Source organism: Panthera uncia, chromosome B1 (assembly GCF_023721935.1).
Source record: "Panthera uncia isolate 11264 chromosome B1, Puncia_PCG_1.0, whole genome shotgun sequence".
NCBI lineage: Eukaryota > Metazoa > Chordata > Mammalia > Carnivora > Felidae > Panthera > Panthera uncia.
The window spans coordinates 187,112,785-187,129,425 of record NC_064811.1 but is presented as its reverse complement, the minus strand read 5'-3'; the positions used below and the strand labels follow the sequence as shown (position 1 = coordinate 187,129,425).

The 16,641-nt window shown below is 41.4% G+C and overlaps 1 protein-coding gene across 1 annotated transcript in view; it reads left to right on the top strand.

Moving 5' to 3' along the window:
• Nucleotides 1–16,641, top strand: part of TENM3 (teneurin transmembrane protein 3) — a 294,059-nt gene that overhangs the window by 247,889 nt on the left and 29,529 nt on the right. Inside the window, exons 18-20 of the mRNA XM_049631792.1 lie at nt 4,880–5,112; nt 6,194–6,348; nt 7,346–8,220. Coding sequence (XP_049487749.1) covers nt 4,880–5,112; nt 6,194–6,348; nt 7,346–8,220 — 1,263 coding nt within the window. The remainder of the gene's footprint in view (nt 1–4,879; nt 5,113–6,193; nt 6,349–7,345; nt 8,221–16,641) is intronic.

Genomic DNA, 16,641 nt, shown 5'->3' with positions numbered 1-16,641 from the left:
AATATACTAAAAGTTTCAACTTGATTTGATTTTGCTGCTCTTAGTGAAAATCGTAATGTTATTTTCAGACTTTCTGAAATGAAAACCTTGATCAGTTGTACAAGAAGGCCATTAAACCTCTCCTGGTGAACAGAGATTCCCTCAAACCATGCATTTTGGGGTTTTTTTTTAATGTCAATTTATTTTTTCAGAGAGGGAGAGAGACAGAGACAGAGAACATGAGTGGGGGAGGGGTAGAGAGAGACACACACAGAATGTGAAGCAGGCTCCAGGCTCTGAGCTGTCAGCACAGAGCCCGACACAGGGCTCGAACCCATAGACTGTGAGATGGTGACCCGAGCCGAAGTCTGACGCTTAACCAACTGAGCCACCCCGGCGCCCCAAGCCATGCATTTTGTAAATCCCGCACTCCAGCTACCAGCAGCCAAGCGCACTCAGTCATCGTAGCCTTACGTTTCCACATGAGACGTGTTACTGACCTAAAAACTCACCACCCATTTGCACCCGCACACCAGCCTCTCCAGGGCTTTGGCTTTTCGGGAATTTGGAGCGCAAGTACTAACTCATTCTGTCAGAAAACTCTGCTTATGTCAGGTGTCCTTGAACCCCAGACCCATCCCATGTATTGTTCAGAGCTTCTCTGCCTCCAGTCAACTGAAAGTTTCCAAACTCACTTTTTCTTTTTCTTTTAGTGCTTTTGGTCCTGCTCCCTCTTTTCCTTTGAAAGGGGCTGGGGTCCCAGAACCAGCTCTAATTTGCCATGCTAAGCTGCGCTGCAAAGAACTTACCCAGTTCTCATTTCCTACCATTCTGTGGGGAATGTTTCCAGAAGTAAACTCTCTTCTCCGGGGCCACATACGCCTCCACATTTGTTATTCTGGACAATGGAGTTGTGTGCAAAATTAGAGCTTTCATTTGGCAGACATTTTTAAAAACCATCGACATATGTTGCTTGATTTAGAAATTTCTGTGCCTTCAAAGAGGGAGACGCTGTGGAACAGGAAATCCAAATATAAGCACCACTTCGGACATTCTCTTATTACTGTCCCACTGGAATAAAGCTGATGTCAATAAAGGCAAAGCTTAGGACTTTAATGTCCATTATTTTTGCACCAAGAAAACTTATGACCTGTAGCTCAAGGGGCCACCTCAAAAATCCGTTGTTTTCGTTGAAAAAAAAAATTAAAAAAAAAAAAAAAGAATTTGGGGCGCCTGGGTGGCGCAGTCGGTTAAGCGTCCGACTTCAGCCAGGTCACGATCTCGCGGTCCGTGAGTTCGAGCCCCGCGTCAGGCTCTGGGCTGATGGCTCGGAGCCTGGAGCCTGTTTCCGATTCTGTGTCTCCCTCTCTCTCTGCCCCTCCCCCGTTCATGCTCTGTCTCTCTCTGTCCCAAAAATAAAATAAAAAACGTTGAAAAAAAAAATTAAAAATCAAAACTATGTATAATTTTTTTATATCATTCTTTATCAGGATCCTAAAGTTTTTATTCTCCTTTATTGTAAACCCATGATTTATATAGTTAAAATGGCTCAGTATTAAAATTCTCCCTTGTACGCTATTAAATGAAAAAGGCAAGATATAGAACAGCATAATGGCTTTTGTGCAAAAATATGTGTATGCCTATAAATAGGTACCTCTTTTAGGGAGTATGCTTTTTAATCATGGAATATTGGAGATAAAAGGGGGTAAGGGAGAATCCTTCCACTATCCATTTTATATAGGTCTGGACAGTTTATAGTTACAAGTGGGTTAAGTGGACAGGGAGATCATGATCCAAGATTTGGGTTGTTTTTATACACCTTTGGATTGAAAAAAATGAATTAAAATTCTTTATTTTTAAAACTGTCTCCTAGAAGTTGCTCTTGAAGGAGTTTTCCACAAATAGCCTTTTCAGCAGGTATTTTAGAAAAGACCTGTAAAGAGGGTGAAAAGGACTTCATGATTAAGTCCCACTATCCCAGGCTTCTGATAAAGGATGTCACTTAAATGAATAATTCTGCATATTACCCTCCACTTGAAAAATTACTGAATGTTCCCATAACTCATCTTGCTTTGAAAATTCAGAGGAACAATTGATTCTGGTACTTCAGCACTGAGACAAAAAGACCCTGGCATGGTCTCATGGATATGGTACCTTTCCACCCTTTGTACATGTAAAAGGAAGAGAGGCTTCTTGATATTATGTTCTTAAAAGTGACCTTGCAGCTTTATAAAGGTGTTTCGTATGAATGCTTAACTCCAACTGAATTTACATTGGATTGCATTATTCATTTACCTTTATCCTCATTACCCTGGAAACAATTCAAAGTGCATGTTTAAAGAAGGGTCTGCATTGTTTGAATAGTTTAGGATGTTCTAGCCTAACAGCAAGACCAAGGAAACAAATTTGAACGTAGCCATTGTTTTTCTTCTTAACCTTTCCAGAAAGCTAGTCGTACTTTAGATAGCTAACGATAATCATCGCACTCCTACACTGTGTAGAGTTACAAGTCAAAAGACACACTGCAACCCAAGAGGAGGCAGGACAGAAGCAGATATTAAGAACAGCTAATGCTTGTTGTATATGTATTACGTACTAGGCACTGTTCTAAGCATTTTATCTGTATTAGCTCATGTCACCCTCTCAGCATCCTATGAAATATGTATTATTATTATCACCTTTCCAGATAAGGAATCGGAGGCACAGACGAGTTAAATAACTTGCTCAAAGTCATGAGGTTTAGTGAGTGAGGAAGCTAGGATCCAGACCCAGGCAGTCTGGTCTAGAGGTCATGCTCATAGGTACACAACGGACAGGAAAATGTGTGTGTGTGTGTGTGTGTGTATTGTGTGTGTATGTTTTCATAACTGGCTATATGACTAGTTCTAATCAGTATGTAATTGAGGAGATAGGAAAGAAAAGAGAAGTCTTTCCACAATGGTATTTCACAATAGACCCAGTTTGATTGCATTACGTTACAGTCACCAACCATATATCTAAAAGACCAGCTCCGTCAATACCAGGCTGTTCATAGGGGGGAAGAATCTCTTAAAATTACTCTGAAGATGATCTTGATATGTAACTTTTCACTTCATTACAGAGTAATAAACTACCACATTAAGGAAGGCAGTACGTCTGTTCATTTGACATTTCAGGCATCGACTTAGAAAAGCGATACAATGACTCTTCACATGGGCAGGGGTCCATAGCCCAGTGGTTCTGAAGCGTCTTCGTCTCAAGTGACTTGTATCTCCCTGCATCCTTTGTGTCACTATTCACCCTCTCACACTTATCACACACTCAAGACCTCTTACTCAAATATGTCTCTTGTCGCCAAAAGATACGGAAGGGTAGAAAGGAGACCCGAAACCTGGAGGTGGTCAAGCTTTCGCGAGTCTCGGTGTTTCGGTGTGAATCCACTTAACAGCCAGAGGCTTCAGAGCTCCAGAGGGTCTCTACAGACGCCACGTGTGGCCAGCTCTGTGGCCACGTGGGCACCCGATGTAAGACACGCTCGTGAAACCAAGAACTTGGTATTTTAGCAGTAGACTCACAGGAGCCCTGAAGTACACATATTGACCACTTTCAAAGGAAGAGCATTAAGTAGTGAGAATTGTATCATTAGAACCTAATAGTAATGAGAAAACCACTACACTACGCCATTATTTAGAACAAATATTTTCATATAGTTAGATTTATACCCCATCTTTTAGATATTCACATGTAAAACAAATGGAAACAAGTATAAAAGTGTGGGCGGGGAGAGAAAAAAAGAGAGAGAAAGAATGAGAATAAATTGGTAAAACGCTAAGTTTGTCGTGAAGATAATGTAGAATCCAGTGGATTCTTGCCTGTCAACATCTTTGTCGAAAACACTGGAATGTTTGTTTCCAGAAGGCAATATTTGCACATGGTACAAAATCCCATTAATCCTAAGAATGTGATGTTGAGTGTTCATAAGGAGATGAATGAACTTTTTAATTCCACCTAAGGGTCCTAATTTGTCCATTGCTTGGTAATGTCGGTCTTCCCATTTGTCACAGGTAACGGGACGTAGGATAGTTTACATTTGTGCTACTTTCTATGTGTCACATTGAGGCAGTATGTTTTGTGAACAAATGCCTGCATCTCACCAAATTCTCAGACCGGTCTTAAGGCAGCTTAATTTACAACTTTTGAAGTAAAACTTGACAGAACTACCCTTCTGGCTCACTGCGTGAGGCCGGCATCTGAGACAGCCTCGTACACGTGCATGACCTCCTTTTAGTACGTAACCCTGTTGCTCAAGACAAACACTAACTGCATCAGATCGCCCTCCTGGATTATGATAGAGCAACGAAGACAGACCCGATGGTGCATTTTGTCAGGGGCAGGCGTTCATGTGATTTGGATTTGTAGCAAAACAGGAGAATTCCCTCTGATGAGGTGCAAGGGACATGAGTAGTATGTTACACTTCACCGGGGTTTGATAGAGACACCCTTCCCCTGGAATAAACTTTATGTCGATCACTCAAGAGCAATTTATTAATGGCTTTTCATTGATCCAAAAGGATTTAGAGAACTTGCTTCTTTGTTTTAGGCTAGAAGCGTATTGCCTTCTAAAGGGAATTATTTTCCAAGATGGCTGTTTTAATAAATTTAGTAAATTAAATCCTCAGCCACCAGCAAAGAAAGAAAGCAATCCTTTTAGAGCTTGCCTCCAATTCTTTTCCACCATTCTTTGAAGTCGTTATTAAATATGCTGTTCGTTTTCCAGTCTTTAATAATGGATTTCAGTTTATAATCAGTTTCCCATGATCTGTTTTGTTTTGCCTTTCATTACACACCCCCCACCCCCCCTCACCCCTGTGTATTAGGAGTAACTGCCTTGCGATGTTTATGTGTGATCCTTTTTTTACAGCAGCAACCCAGCTCATAGATACTACCTTGCGACTGATCCCGTCACAGGAAATCTGTATGTTTCTGACACTAACACCCGCAGAATTTATCGCCCAAAGTCACTGACGGGTACAAAAGACTTGACTAAAAATGCTGAAGTGGTTGCAGGGACGGGGGAGCAGTGCCTTCCATTTGATGAAGCCAGATGTGGAGACGGAGGGAAGGCTGTGGAGGCGACACTCATGAGTCCCAAAGGTACTGGCATTTATCAATTTGAGGATTTCTTTTTATTAAAAAAAAAAAAAAAGATACAAAATCCAGTTAGTGCCTGATTGTGTTTAATGCTGAGTCTAACATTTTACCCTCCACCGTGTTCTAGAAAGCTGTTTCACATCTAGTGTTTTTAAAAGCCATTTGGCATGAAATTGCTAGAATCCTAAGTTGATTTTACAGCAAATACTGGGTTCTTGGCATTTTTTTATCATACCATTTTTTCACCTTTTCAAAGAATAAAGCAACTAGCCCGTATTATTCAGGTCACATCCTGTTAAACTTCAAGGAAGTGTCCAGATTCTTTTCATTGTCCTGGAATTTCTTTGTCATGAATGAGTCCCGGGCCTCTTTAAAAACCATCACTAAGCAACCGTATTAGTCCTCACCCAGTTTGGAGCTATTAAACTTTTGTTTCTATGCCATGGGAAAAAATGCTTGCTGTGAGGAATTTCTAGAGGTGACAAGGGCTAAAATTCTGTGTGACAAAGGTTTCTAGCTTTTAAACCAGTTGGGACTGACTCCTTGCTCATGTACTATCCCCTTCATTACAATGTTTTTTGGTTTAAGACTTTTTTTTTTTTTTCCATTATAGCTAGCGACTATTATGTGAATGAGGACTGGAAAAAAAGCATTTGTTGTACTGAATTATTCATAATAGCAAATTTCATTGTAACAAGGTCAACAGAACGCTAACCTTGGCTTAGATCTGTTTTTGTTAGAATATAGTTACTCTAAGTTCCGAGTAACAGAATCTGACCTGTTTCTATCATTGATAGTCAACAACAGTATACAGATGTTATAATTTTACAGTTAAAACTCAGGTACAGCCTGTATGATTCGTACACTAAATGGGGATTCTTACAGATTTGGGTTATTTATTACGTTTTATGTTGATTTGTGTCATAAATGCCTCTGTTGGGTTTTTCCTAACGTAATTACAATCTGCAGTCTTACCTGCTACCTATCACCCATGTTATCCCTGGGGTTGAACGTTGAATTTAATGATGGGCCTAAAAATAAATCACGTTTGAAAAATTGGTAACACTTACTTCTCTTGGAAAAGGAATGGCAATTGATAAGAATGGATTAATCTACTTTGTTGATGGAACCATGATCAGAAAAGTTGATCAAAACGGGATCATATCAACTCTCCTGGGCTCTAACGATCTGACTTCAGCCAGACCCTTAACTTGTGACACCAGCATGCACATCAGCCAGGTAGTTAAAATCTCAAGCTGCATTGTGTGTTTTTCTTCTAAGTGTCTTGATTTACTAGGTCAGTAGACTGTGATGGCCCCATATTAAACTGGATATATCAGGTGTGGTGTTAGTTGTAACTAAGCTGTTCCATTGAAGTGTATCTCAGGAGCTAATAAAAAGTTATTTGGGGGGCGCCTGGGTGGCTCAGTCAGTTAAGCATCCAACTCTTGGTTTCTGCTCAGGTCATGATCTCACAGTTTCGTGCGTTCGAGCCCCACCTCAGGCTCCGTGCTGATAGCGTGGAGCCTGCTTGGGATTCTCTCTCTCCCTCTCTGCCCCTTCCCTGCTCACACTGTCTCTCTCTCAAAAATAAATAAATAAACTTAAAAAAAAAAAAAGTTATTTTCTTCCGTAGTTCTGCATTTGATGAATTCAGTGAGATTACAAACAATTAGCACTAAGAAATGCTAAAGCATTTGTAATAAAATACCAGTAGAGTAGCAGCAGGCAGATATCCCAAAAAGAACAAAACAGCTTAAATCTCCAATCTTCTGATTGCATGAGCTCTTTAAGTAGTAGAGAGAACCCACTATGATTAGTCCCAAGGGACTTCTATTTAGAATTAGGAACTTAACTGTTGGCCTGATTGAAAACACAATAAAACACTCATATATTCATAACCTAGAAAGCCTCGACGTGTGGTGGGTATTACTGCTAAAGGAGCATATGTGTTCATGTATCATCGATGCCTGTTAACTCACTGCTTAAAGGTTCATTTGCTCTTTGGCTATGACTTGCAAATCTTTCAGCAAGCGGCGTTTTTCACTAACGTGCTATTTCCCGCATTTGTCTCCACTCCAGATTTTTAAGTTTATTTTACAGTAGCTCTTCAAAAAACAATTTTGAAACAGTTGATCAAATTAAGGGTAATTTCCTTGAATGGTCTAATTTACTCTTCTGGCAAATTAACTGCCGCGCAGTAACTGACTAACCAGACCTTTTCGTTTTCATTAAGGTACGTCTGGAATGGCCCACTGACCTCGCCATTAACCCCATGGACAACTCCATTTACGTCCTGGATAATAACGTAGTTCTGCAGATCACTGAGAATCGCCAAGTGCGCATTGCTGCGGGACGGCCCATGCACTGCCAAGTTCCAGGCGTGGAATATTCTGTGGGGAAGCACGCGGTTCAGACAACTCTGGAATCGGCGACCGCCATCGCGGTGTCGTACAGTGGGGTCCTGTACATTACTGAAACCGATGAGAAGAAGATTAACCGAATCCGGCAGGTCACCACAGACGGGGAGATCTCCCTGGTGGCGGGCATACCTTCAGAGTGTGACTGCAAAAACGACGCCAACTGTGACTGTTACCAGAGTGGAGATGGCTACGCCAAAGACGCCAAGCTCAGCGCGCCGTCCTCCCTGGCCGCTTCCCCAGATGGCACCCTGTATATCGCGGACCTGGGGAATATCCGGATCCGGGCCGTGTCCAAGAACAAGCCTTTCCTTAACTCCATGAACTTTTATGAAGTTGCCTCCCCAACTGACCAGGAACTCTATATCTTTGACATCAACGGCACCCACCAGTATACTGTAAGTTTGGTCACTGGTGATTACCTGTACAATTTTAGCTACAGCAACGATAACGATATCACTGCTGTGACAGACAGCAATGGCAACACCCTCAGGATTAGACGGGACCCGAATCGGATGCCAGTTCGGGTGGTGTCTCCAGATAACCAAGTGATATGGTTGACGATAGGAACCAATGGATGTTTGAAAAGCATGACTGCCCAAGGACTAGAATTAGTTTTGTTTACGTACCATGGCAACAGTGGCCTGTTAGCCACAAAAAGTGATGAAACTGGGTGGACAACGTTTTTTGAGTAAGTATATCCACATTCTGCTCTGATTATAAAGTGCTGTGATACGGTGAATAGACTCTTAAAAATTTACATTCTTAAGGGCAGGTGGGATCCCAGTTTTGGGGGCCCTGGAGCTTCTGTAATTTTTGGATCCCCCCACCCCCTCTGAAAAATACAAAATTAGACTCAGGGCCTTGGGAGGGACCCACACAATGAGAAGTTCTGAGGCTTACGTGTCATTGGCATCGTGGTCAATGCCTCTGCTTAAGGGTTAACATTTTGCTTCATACGCACCCAGTATATTAGCAGCAGACATTTGGAGAAATATACTAGAGTTTTGGTTTACGCATAAACCCTCCGGGTCTACATTTGCCCAGGTGATAAAGCTGATTATGTTGGGAGCCATCACCGATGAACGTCAAAAACATTTACAATGACGGGGACGCCTGGGTGGCTCCGTCGGTTAAGCGTCTGACTTCGGCTCAGGTCGTGATCTTACGACTCGTGGGTTCAAGCCCCACGTCAGGCTCTATGCTGCCAGCCTGGAGCCTGCTTGGGATTCTGTGCCTCCCTCTCTCTCTCCGCCCCTCCCCCGCTCGTGCTCTGTCTCTCTCTCTCTCTCTCTCTCTCAAAAATAAATAAGCATTAAAGAAAATTTTTGTAAACATTTACAATGAAGCTGGCTGTTTATGTCAGTGCTACAAATGTCATTCTTATCCAATAGAAAGCCTTCGCTTTTTGTAAGCAGTTATTGGAAATTTAAACTGCACTTAAAAGGACCTTCCCACGAAATGCAAATCGGCAAGGGCCGTCACTGCGGAAGCAGATGAAAAAGTACGAGGTTCGGGCTGCCAGCATATTCTACTATGTGGAGTAGTGGTCCAGGCAATGTGCTGTGTGAACGGTCCCATTTTGTGAGGTCAATCAGAATGAAATGAGAATCAGCCATTGTATATTTTATGGGATATGTACTTTGCAGCGAACGCAGATGTAAAATCATTTTCGATTACTCTTCACTTCACTAACGTCGCACAAACCGTAAGGGGAAATTAGATGGCATGTTGACAAATGCAGAATAGTCCTTGAGATGAATATTGAGCTCCTTAGTGTGATTTTTGCAGTGATATGAGAAGGCAAAAGTATTTTCTGTAGGAGCACACCTCTACAATTATAACCCAAGTCAGTAGAAAAAGAAAACGATCCAATATACAAATATTTTCCATACAACTTTTCTGGAATGGATCTTCTCCATAAAGCTGAGTTCTCCTGTAGCTTGAATTGCTTTTCTTTTTTGACAGGTTCCCTTTTAATAAAATGAATGTTACCCAGCAGCATGATTTTGTCAGAGGAACAAACCTTTTCAATTGAGTTACATTAAAATTCTGTTCTTAGCATTCCTGTTGCTCATTTTAGGATCGCAATAGGAAAGGAATAAATTGGAAGTTAATGGAAAGTGCTTCCTTTGCACCGTTTTCAAAGCGATAGCGGGCTGGATTGCCAAAGAGGCAAAAAAGAGTCCAGGAAAAGTGCTACCATCGGATGAGACTGGGCAGGAGAGCTGCTCTGATTATAAGACCTTCAGGAAATGATGGTGGCATTGGGAGGGTTTCAGTTTAGTTAAAAGCCAGGGAGAAAAAAAATAGAGAATTAAGTTTTCAGTCCAGTCTGGGACTCAGGCTCTGCTCTGCGGGCCGCTTTTGAGTGTGTCCTTATTTGTTCCCGGGAACTGACATTGCATAGAAGTTCATCGTGTGGGTTACTGCTGACACATGAACTTCCTACAACAGATAGTGTGGTTTACTTAGGACCCGCAAATGGATTTTTTTTTTTTGACCCAAGTCTCTTTTTTTTTTTTTTTTCCCACGTTTTTATTTATTTTTGGGACAGAGAGAGACAGAGCATGAACGGGGGAGGGGCAGAGAGAGAGGGAGACACAGAATCGGAAACAGGCTCCAGGCTCCGAGCCATCAGCCCAGAGCCCGACGCGGGGCTCGAACTCACGGACCGCGAGATCGTGGCCTGGCTGAAGTCGGACGCCCAACCGACTGCGCCACCCAGGCGCCCCCCGCAAATGGATTTTAATCAACTTTGGGAAATTAGACAAAGGGATATGCTCCATTGGCGGAGTTGATCTGGATTAGTAAAAACAAATTTGGGATTTTTTCACCTTTTTTTTAAAAAAGAAAGGATGGTGTGCAAAGAGGGCACATTTCTCTCATAACGGATATGCAAACTTCGAACCTCAAATTTAGCACAGCAGCTAAAGTAGAGGTTGAGTTGGCAAGCCAATCTCGTGACTATAAGGGGCAAGCATGGTTTTAAAGAACAGACGTTTGGAATACCTGGGTGGCTTTGTCCGTTAAGTGTCTGACTTCAGCTCAGGTCATGATCTCACGGTTTGTGGGTTCGAGCCCCACGTCGGGCTCGCTGCTGTCAGCAGAGAACCCACTTGGGATCTTCTGTCCCCCTCTCGCTATGCCCCTCCCCCCTCTCAAAAAGAACTAAACATTTTTAAAAACATAAAAGCAAAAAAATAAAGAGTAAAAGTTTGTAATTAACGTAAATACCTCACAATCATTCCTTCCCTAATACAAATTCATCACATATCATATTTAAAGTATAACTATTCAATCCTATCTAAATAAGCTAGGGCAACTAATACGAAAAGCATTATTAAAATATTTTACCAAATATAAACCTCATAATCATGTATCTATAGGTACATAAATATACACACACGTATGTTTTGTATAATTTAAAAATACAGTAGTTTAATAAACCCATGCTTCAAAAATTTTTTTTCTAATAAAAGTAACAGAAATACTACTTTCTAAAAGCCACGCTTTTATTACTTTTTCTCTAGATGTCTGCAGCCAAGGCATAACTAACTGTCTAAGAAACATAGGGCACTTAACCTATGTAACTGGGAATCATCATGTCAGAATAACAAGCGATCCTTTATTTTTTTCTTTCTGTACATTTTTATACTTTGGCTGTGAAAGAGCAAGGGCCCATCTCTTCTAAGTTTCAGAAACTTTAAAACACATTCAAAAGTAAGTGTATGAAAGAAGCGACGGGAGGGTCCTTACCAAGCAGCCCCTCCCATAGCGATCTCTGTTCTGACAAGCACATCCTGTCTGCGAAAGTGTGTAGCTCCTGACAGGTAAACTTAGCCCTGATCCCTGCTCATCAGAGCCTTGACAAGAGGTTCTGCTTATTACGCTGTGATTCGGACATGTGCCTGGGTGAAGGTGCTGGGGACAGCGGGGGACTCTGAATCCCCCTCCCCGACTTCCTTTGTGTTTGCTGTTATTGGAGAGCTGACAAACCCCCACAATACCAGGAATATCTGTAATATTCCCCTTCAGATGTTCGCAATACTCTGTGTCTAATTTAGACTTATAAGAATGTTTGGTAGTTTCATAAAGAGGGGATGTGGGAGGTTTGACAACGGTCAGACTGGGTTCTATGAAAACCACAAGGAGATTGGGCAAGGGGAGGGGAGGAGTCACCATTCCCAGTTGAGAAACACCTGTTTACTATGACGTTCATGACACCAGTGCCTAGAGTTGATACAGGCTTTATAGACATCTTTCTGCACAAATATCGCACAAAGAGAAATTAAACTTTTTAGCCCAGATTCCCAGTCGTACATGTCCAGCTTTCTATCTAGCCTAGTGCCTTAAAAGCCTTGAGATTAAAAGCTTTATAGGATAGAAACAGATGGCAGAGACCCAGAATCAATAAATTCGCCTCGTGATAAAATACGGTCGCTATAGTTTCTACCAAAGAAATTTTAGAAGACAGTTAGCTCAATTACTTACCTTATATGTTTTAATTGTATTACTCGTCTCTTAGTACCAACTTTAGTTTACCATTAATGTGCCACAGTTTCTAGGAATACAGAATAAAATGTGAAAGTATTTCATAAAATGCACACTAATTGTGGCTCCCGTGACGCCTGGAACGCATACAGAATTCTTCCAGTAAATACTTGTTGGTGGAAGGAATAGAGAGATAAACCAAAGATGTAGACAAGTTAATATTATTTATAGAGAAGAGCCTCACAGAACCCATACCTGGCTCTTGTCCAGGCTCCATTGAAAGAGTACCATATAAATTCTGCTCTCTTGCTTTCTGAAGTGTTTTGCACTCACTGTACCGATAACTGATGCTGAAAATATTAACTAATCTCATTCTTCGTTGCTTATATTTTTAAATATAGTTACCCAATAGTACATGCTTACCCAGTTTCTTTTTGCTTTACAAAATGAGGATTTCCTCAGTTGGTGCTATGAGTCAAATAATTAAGAAAAAAAATGACTTCGTATTGATAGCACTTTCTTCTGAAATGTTGCTGTTAAGGAGTTAGCTGAGAGTCAAGACAGAAACCATGTCCCACGCAGGTGCCGTTGAAGTGTATTGTTATACCTGGTGTCAGGAAGGATGACTGTAGGAAAAGAAATTGAGATTCCTATCAGTCACCAGTAGAAGAGGCTGATTTTTTAGGGTACACAGATGGTTTCCAAAGTACAAGAGCCTTCGTTTCAAAACCTAGAGATAGCATTTTCTCCGTAGCAGCAGGTGCTGTCTGTGTTGCTTGCAATGATTGTGTCCCTATTGGGGTTTGTTAGAGGTGTGGCCAGTCTTCTTAGACATGGTCCTGGACGGAATGATAGGAAGTCTACAGCGGGTAGCACAGGGTTTGTAACTCAGCTTTGAAATCTTTGAGTTAGACTAATATGCTTCATGAACTGAGTAACTACCTATTACCGATTGAATAAGCCATCTCGTCCAAGACCTCCTCTCACATTGACTTGGCAGGCAGTACAAAGGACATCCGACTAGCTAATGGGGTCCCTTGTGTGAGGACAGTGTGATAAGACTCGTTACTCCCTTCGCTTAGTATTAGGGACCGTTTCATGCTGGTCTTTGTACCATTTGAAAACAATTACCACATGTTAGGAGTCCTTAGCTAGAATAATTTCAGGGTGGCCAAAAAAGATCTCACCGGCTAGTTCAGACCCAAAGTGAAACTACAGTTCTTACAGGCGAATGCACACAAAAGCAAATCCAGTATATTGAATGGGGCGATAGAATAAATTATTTGATAGTTGATGGCATTTTACAGTTCTCTGCTTGCTTACCCCCATAAAATACAAACTGTTTGACCATATCTTTCTGAAGCTCTTCTGTCTGGCTAAAGAAGAGGTTTTTTAAAATTTTTTTTTAATTTTTTTTTTTAACGTTTATTTATTTTTGAGACCGAGAGAGACAGAGCATGAACGGGGGAGGGTCAGAGAGAGGGAGACACAGAATCTGAAACAGGCTCCAGGCTCTGAGATGTCAGCACAGAGCCCGACGCGGGGCTCGAACTCACGGACCGTGAGATCATGACCCGAGTCGAAGTCAGCCGCTTAACCGACTGAGCCACCCAGGCGCCCCGAGAAGAGGTTTTTTAGAAAAAAAAAAACTGCTATGAGTTCTAACTGATATGAACAGGCACACCACCAGGCTGGTGGCAGTTTTTCTATCATGGGACTCTGGGTATTTAGAGCTTTATATTTGTGGAGCTGACTCTACGATCTTTTGTGAGCTATATTCAGATTTACAGAGTAAATAAACGGGTTTCAGCTTTTCCACATTTATGTAGGTATCTATGGGTCTCTAGCTTCTCATTTGGGTGTTTTATTGTCCCTCATTCAAGCTTAGCAATTTCAGAATGAGCTTCTGAACCATTTCTTTATAATGAACTTAACTCTGTGCCCGTGGCAAACCCATGACTCCCACTGACATCAGTTCGGATACTCGGGGACAATATCAAAGAGAGGGTCTCAGAGGAGGAAAGACAGGCAGTGTAAAGAGGGTCTGTGCTACAGACCCAAACCAGTGCACAGAAAGTGCAGGTAATTTGGGAAACTCAGTGACAGTGACTCCAAATGAGAAGCGACGTGTCCGTTCCTGGTGACACTGAATCGTCTCAATAGCCTGACATCTGTGTGCCATGTTGTGTTCTCCTTATGTGTGTTTTACTGCAGCCGCCTGTGATGCCAGGAAAACGGTGCAGGCATCTTCCACAGGACAAAACTAAGAGGAGAAATAGGCTTTGTGCTGATAGGCAGCTGACATCCGAGCCTGAAAACTCAAACACCGAAGCCATGTTTTGTTGCCTTGTTTTGTTTTGTCTGCCAAAAATGGCGTTAGAAACTTACTTTTTTTCTTTTAGTTTTTCTCTTAACTCCAGTTAGTTAACACACAGTGTGATAATTAGTTTCAGGCGTACCATACAGTGACTCAATGCTTCCATACATCCTCCGGTGCTCATCATGACAAGTGCCTCCTGAATCCCCATCACCTGTTGCCCCCATCCCTGCTCATCATGACAAGTGCCTCCTGAATCCCCATCACCTGTTGCCCCCATCCCGACCACACCACCCACCTCCTGTCTGGCCACCACCAGTGTGTCCTCTTCTTACCGCCTTCATGGAGGAGAGCATCTGAGACATTAAGAATGATTTTTAAGTGATTTTTATCTGCGGGATCACTTAAAATCATGGGGAAAAGCTACGGCTGATTTCCGTTTTTGCGATTTTGTTTAGTTGTTTAATGATTTTGCTTTAAATTTTTAACCAGAATGTGTATTCCCAGAGACATTAGTGAAAACAAAACAAAACAAAAGGGTGTGGACAGTTGAATAAAGTGGCCCTTGTATATTTCAGACATTAACCTGACAGATTCTACTAAGATTCTACTTTTATTCCTACTTGATTTAATCCAATTTTCTTCCACAGTCTAGTTTTAAGATATAGTTAGTCCTGTCTAGATTTGAAAGGGGAAAGGGAAATGGAGAAATTGTATGTGATTCATATCACTTGAAAAAAAAATCCAGAAAAAATAAAAACAGGTTTTCTCATTATATCTCGGTATAAAATGTAAAATTTTATAAAATGTAAAATTCCTCAGATTTTTCTCAGTATAATTTACATTGTATCAATAGTCGTGAGGCTACATTAACCCCCTCAGTGGGTTCCATTTAGCACATTAATGTTCTAGATGTGCTGAATGGCTCCATAATGGTTCAACAGTGAGTAAATGTAGCTTTCAAAAGTGTTGAGTTCCCTCCTTAAACTAATTATGTGACTGTCTAAATCTGATAGCTTCATATCTGCACACATCCACAACTCCTCTTACACAGTGATTATCCAATGATTTACTCTAAGACTGAGTTACAGCCGCCAACCACTTTTAAAGGCTCATTTGATCACAGGACGAGCGATTGCACACCGACAACCAGTGACAGGGAACTTCGTGTTTTTTAACAAGCACAGAACTGAAGATCCCCGGTTGGGTATTTTCCAGAGACTATCCTGTATCTCTGGCTCGTCCATGACATCAAAATTAAATCAGCTTTAGCAGCCCTCACTCTTCGCTACCCTCGTGCCCCAGCCTCCCAGAGAAAGCCCCTTGCCTATATTCCAGGGTTCTGGAATGTTTTCGGAATGTCTTGAGGCTGGAGTGCAGAACTAATGTGGGGAACTGTCTCCCGGGTAGGGGAAGGCAGTGTGCGAAGAAGATGAGATGATTGGGGTACCATCCCCATACTTCAGCTCACCCCAGCTGACCTCAGTTAGTACCCTGCCATCCATCACTACACACACACACTTCCAAACAGACTTCTCAGACCTCGGTTCATCCCACAGTTTGGTAAATCTGCAGTTCATAAAGTAAGACCTCTCCCCTTCAAAAAAAAAAAAAATATATATATATATATATATATACACATATGTATATGTATATATATAAAATACACACACACACACACACACACACACACATATATATATATACTGTGAGAATTGTTAATGTAAAGGAAATACCACTTCTAGTCTCTGGCTAAAAGCTAGGTTTTGTTCTGTTTAAACCTATTTTAAGAATTTAAGTCTTCTATAGGTTAAGATTTTTTTTTTTCCCGTCTCTGGGAAAATGAAAAGTGGTATATAAAATTTTATGAAAATTTTAATGAAAAGTGGTGTATAAAAAGCAAAAATGGAAAAAAAAAAACTTGTAGTTTGTCTGAAAGAATAGTTACTTTTTAAGTACTTAATAAATAGAAGGCAAGCATCAGTTAGCAGGAAGACTTGATTCTGTTTCCACCTCTAGGAAAGGAAAGAAGAAAGAACCAAATTCTAGTAAAGGCAAGGAAAGGCCACCCCAAGAGACTGGAAGAAAAGTTCTTTACTCACAGATGATGTTTTGAAACTGGGTTAGAGTCAGAGTAACAAAAGAGATTCTGATTACAAGAGCATTCCAATCTGGGGGAGCAAAACGGCTAAGTGTCCAGAAGCATCACACAACTCCCACGTGAATCAAGAAATAGGATGACCGGATCTTAAAATTCGAAGTCCTAGGGGCACCTGCTTGGCTCAGGGGGTCAAGCATCCG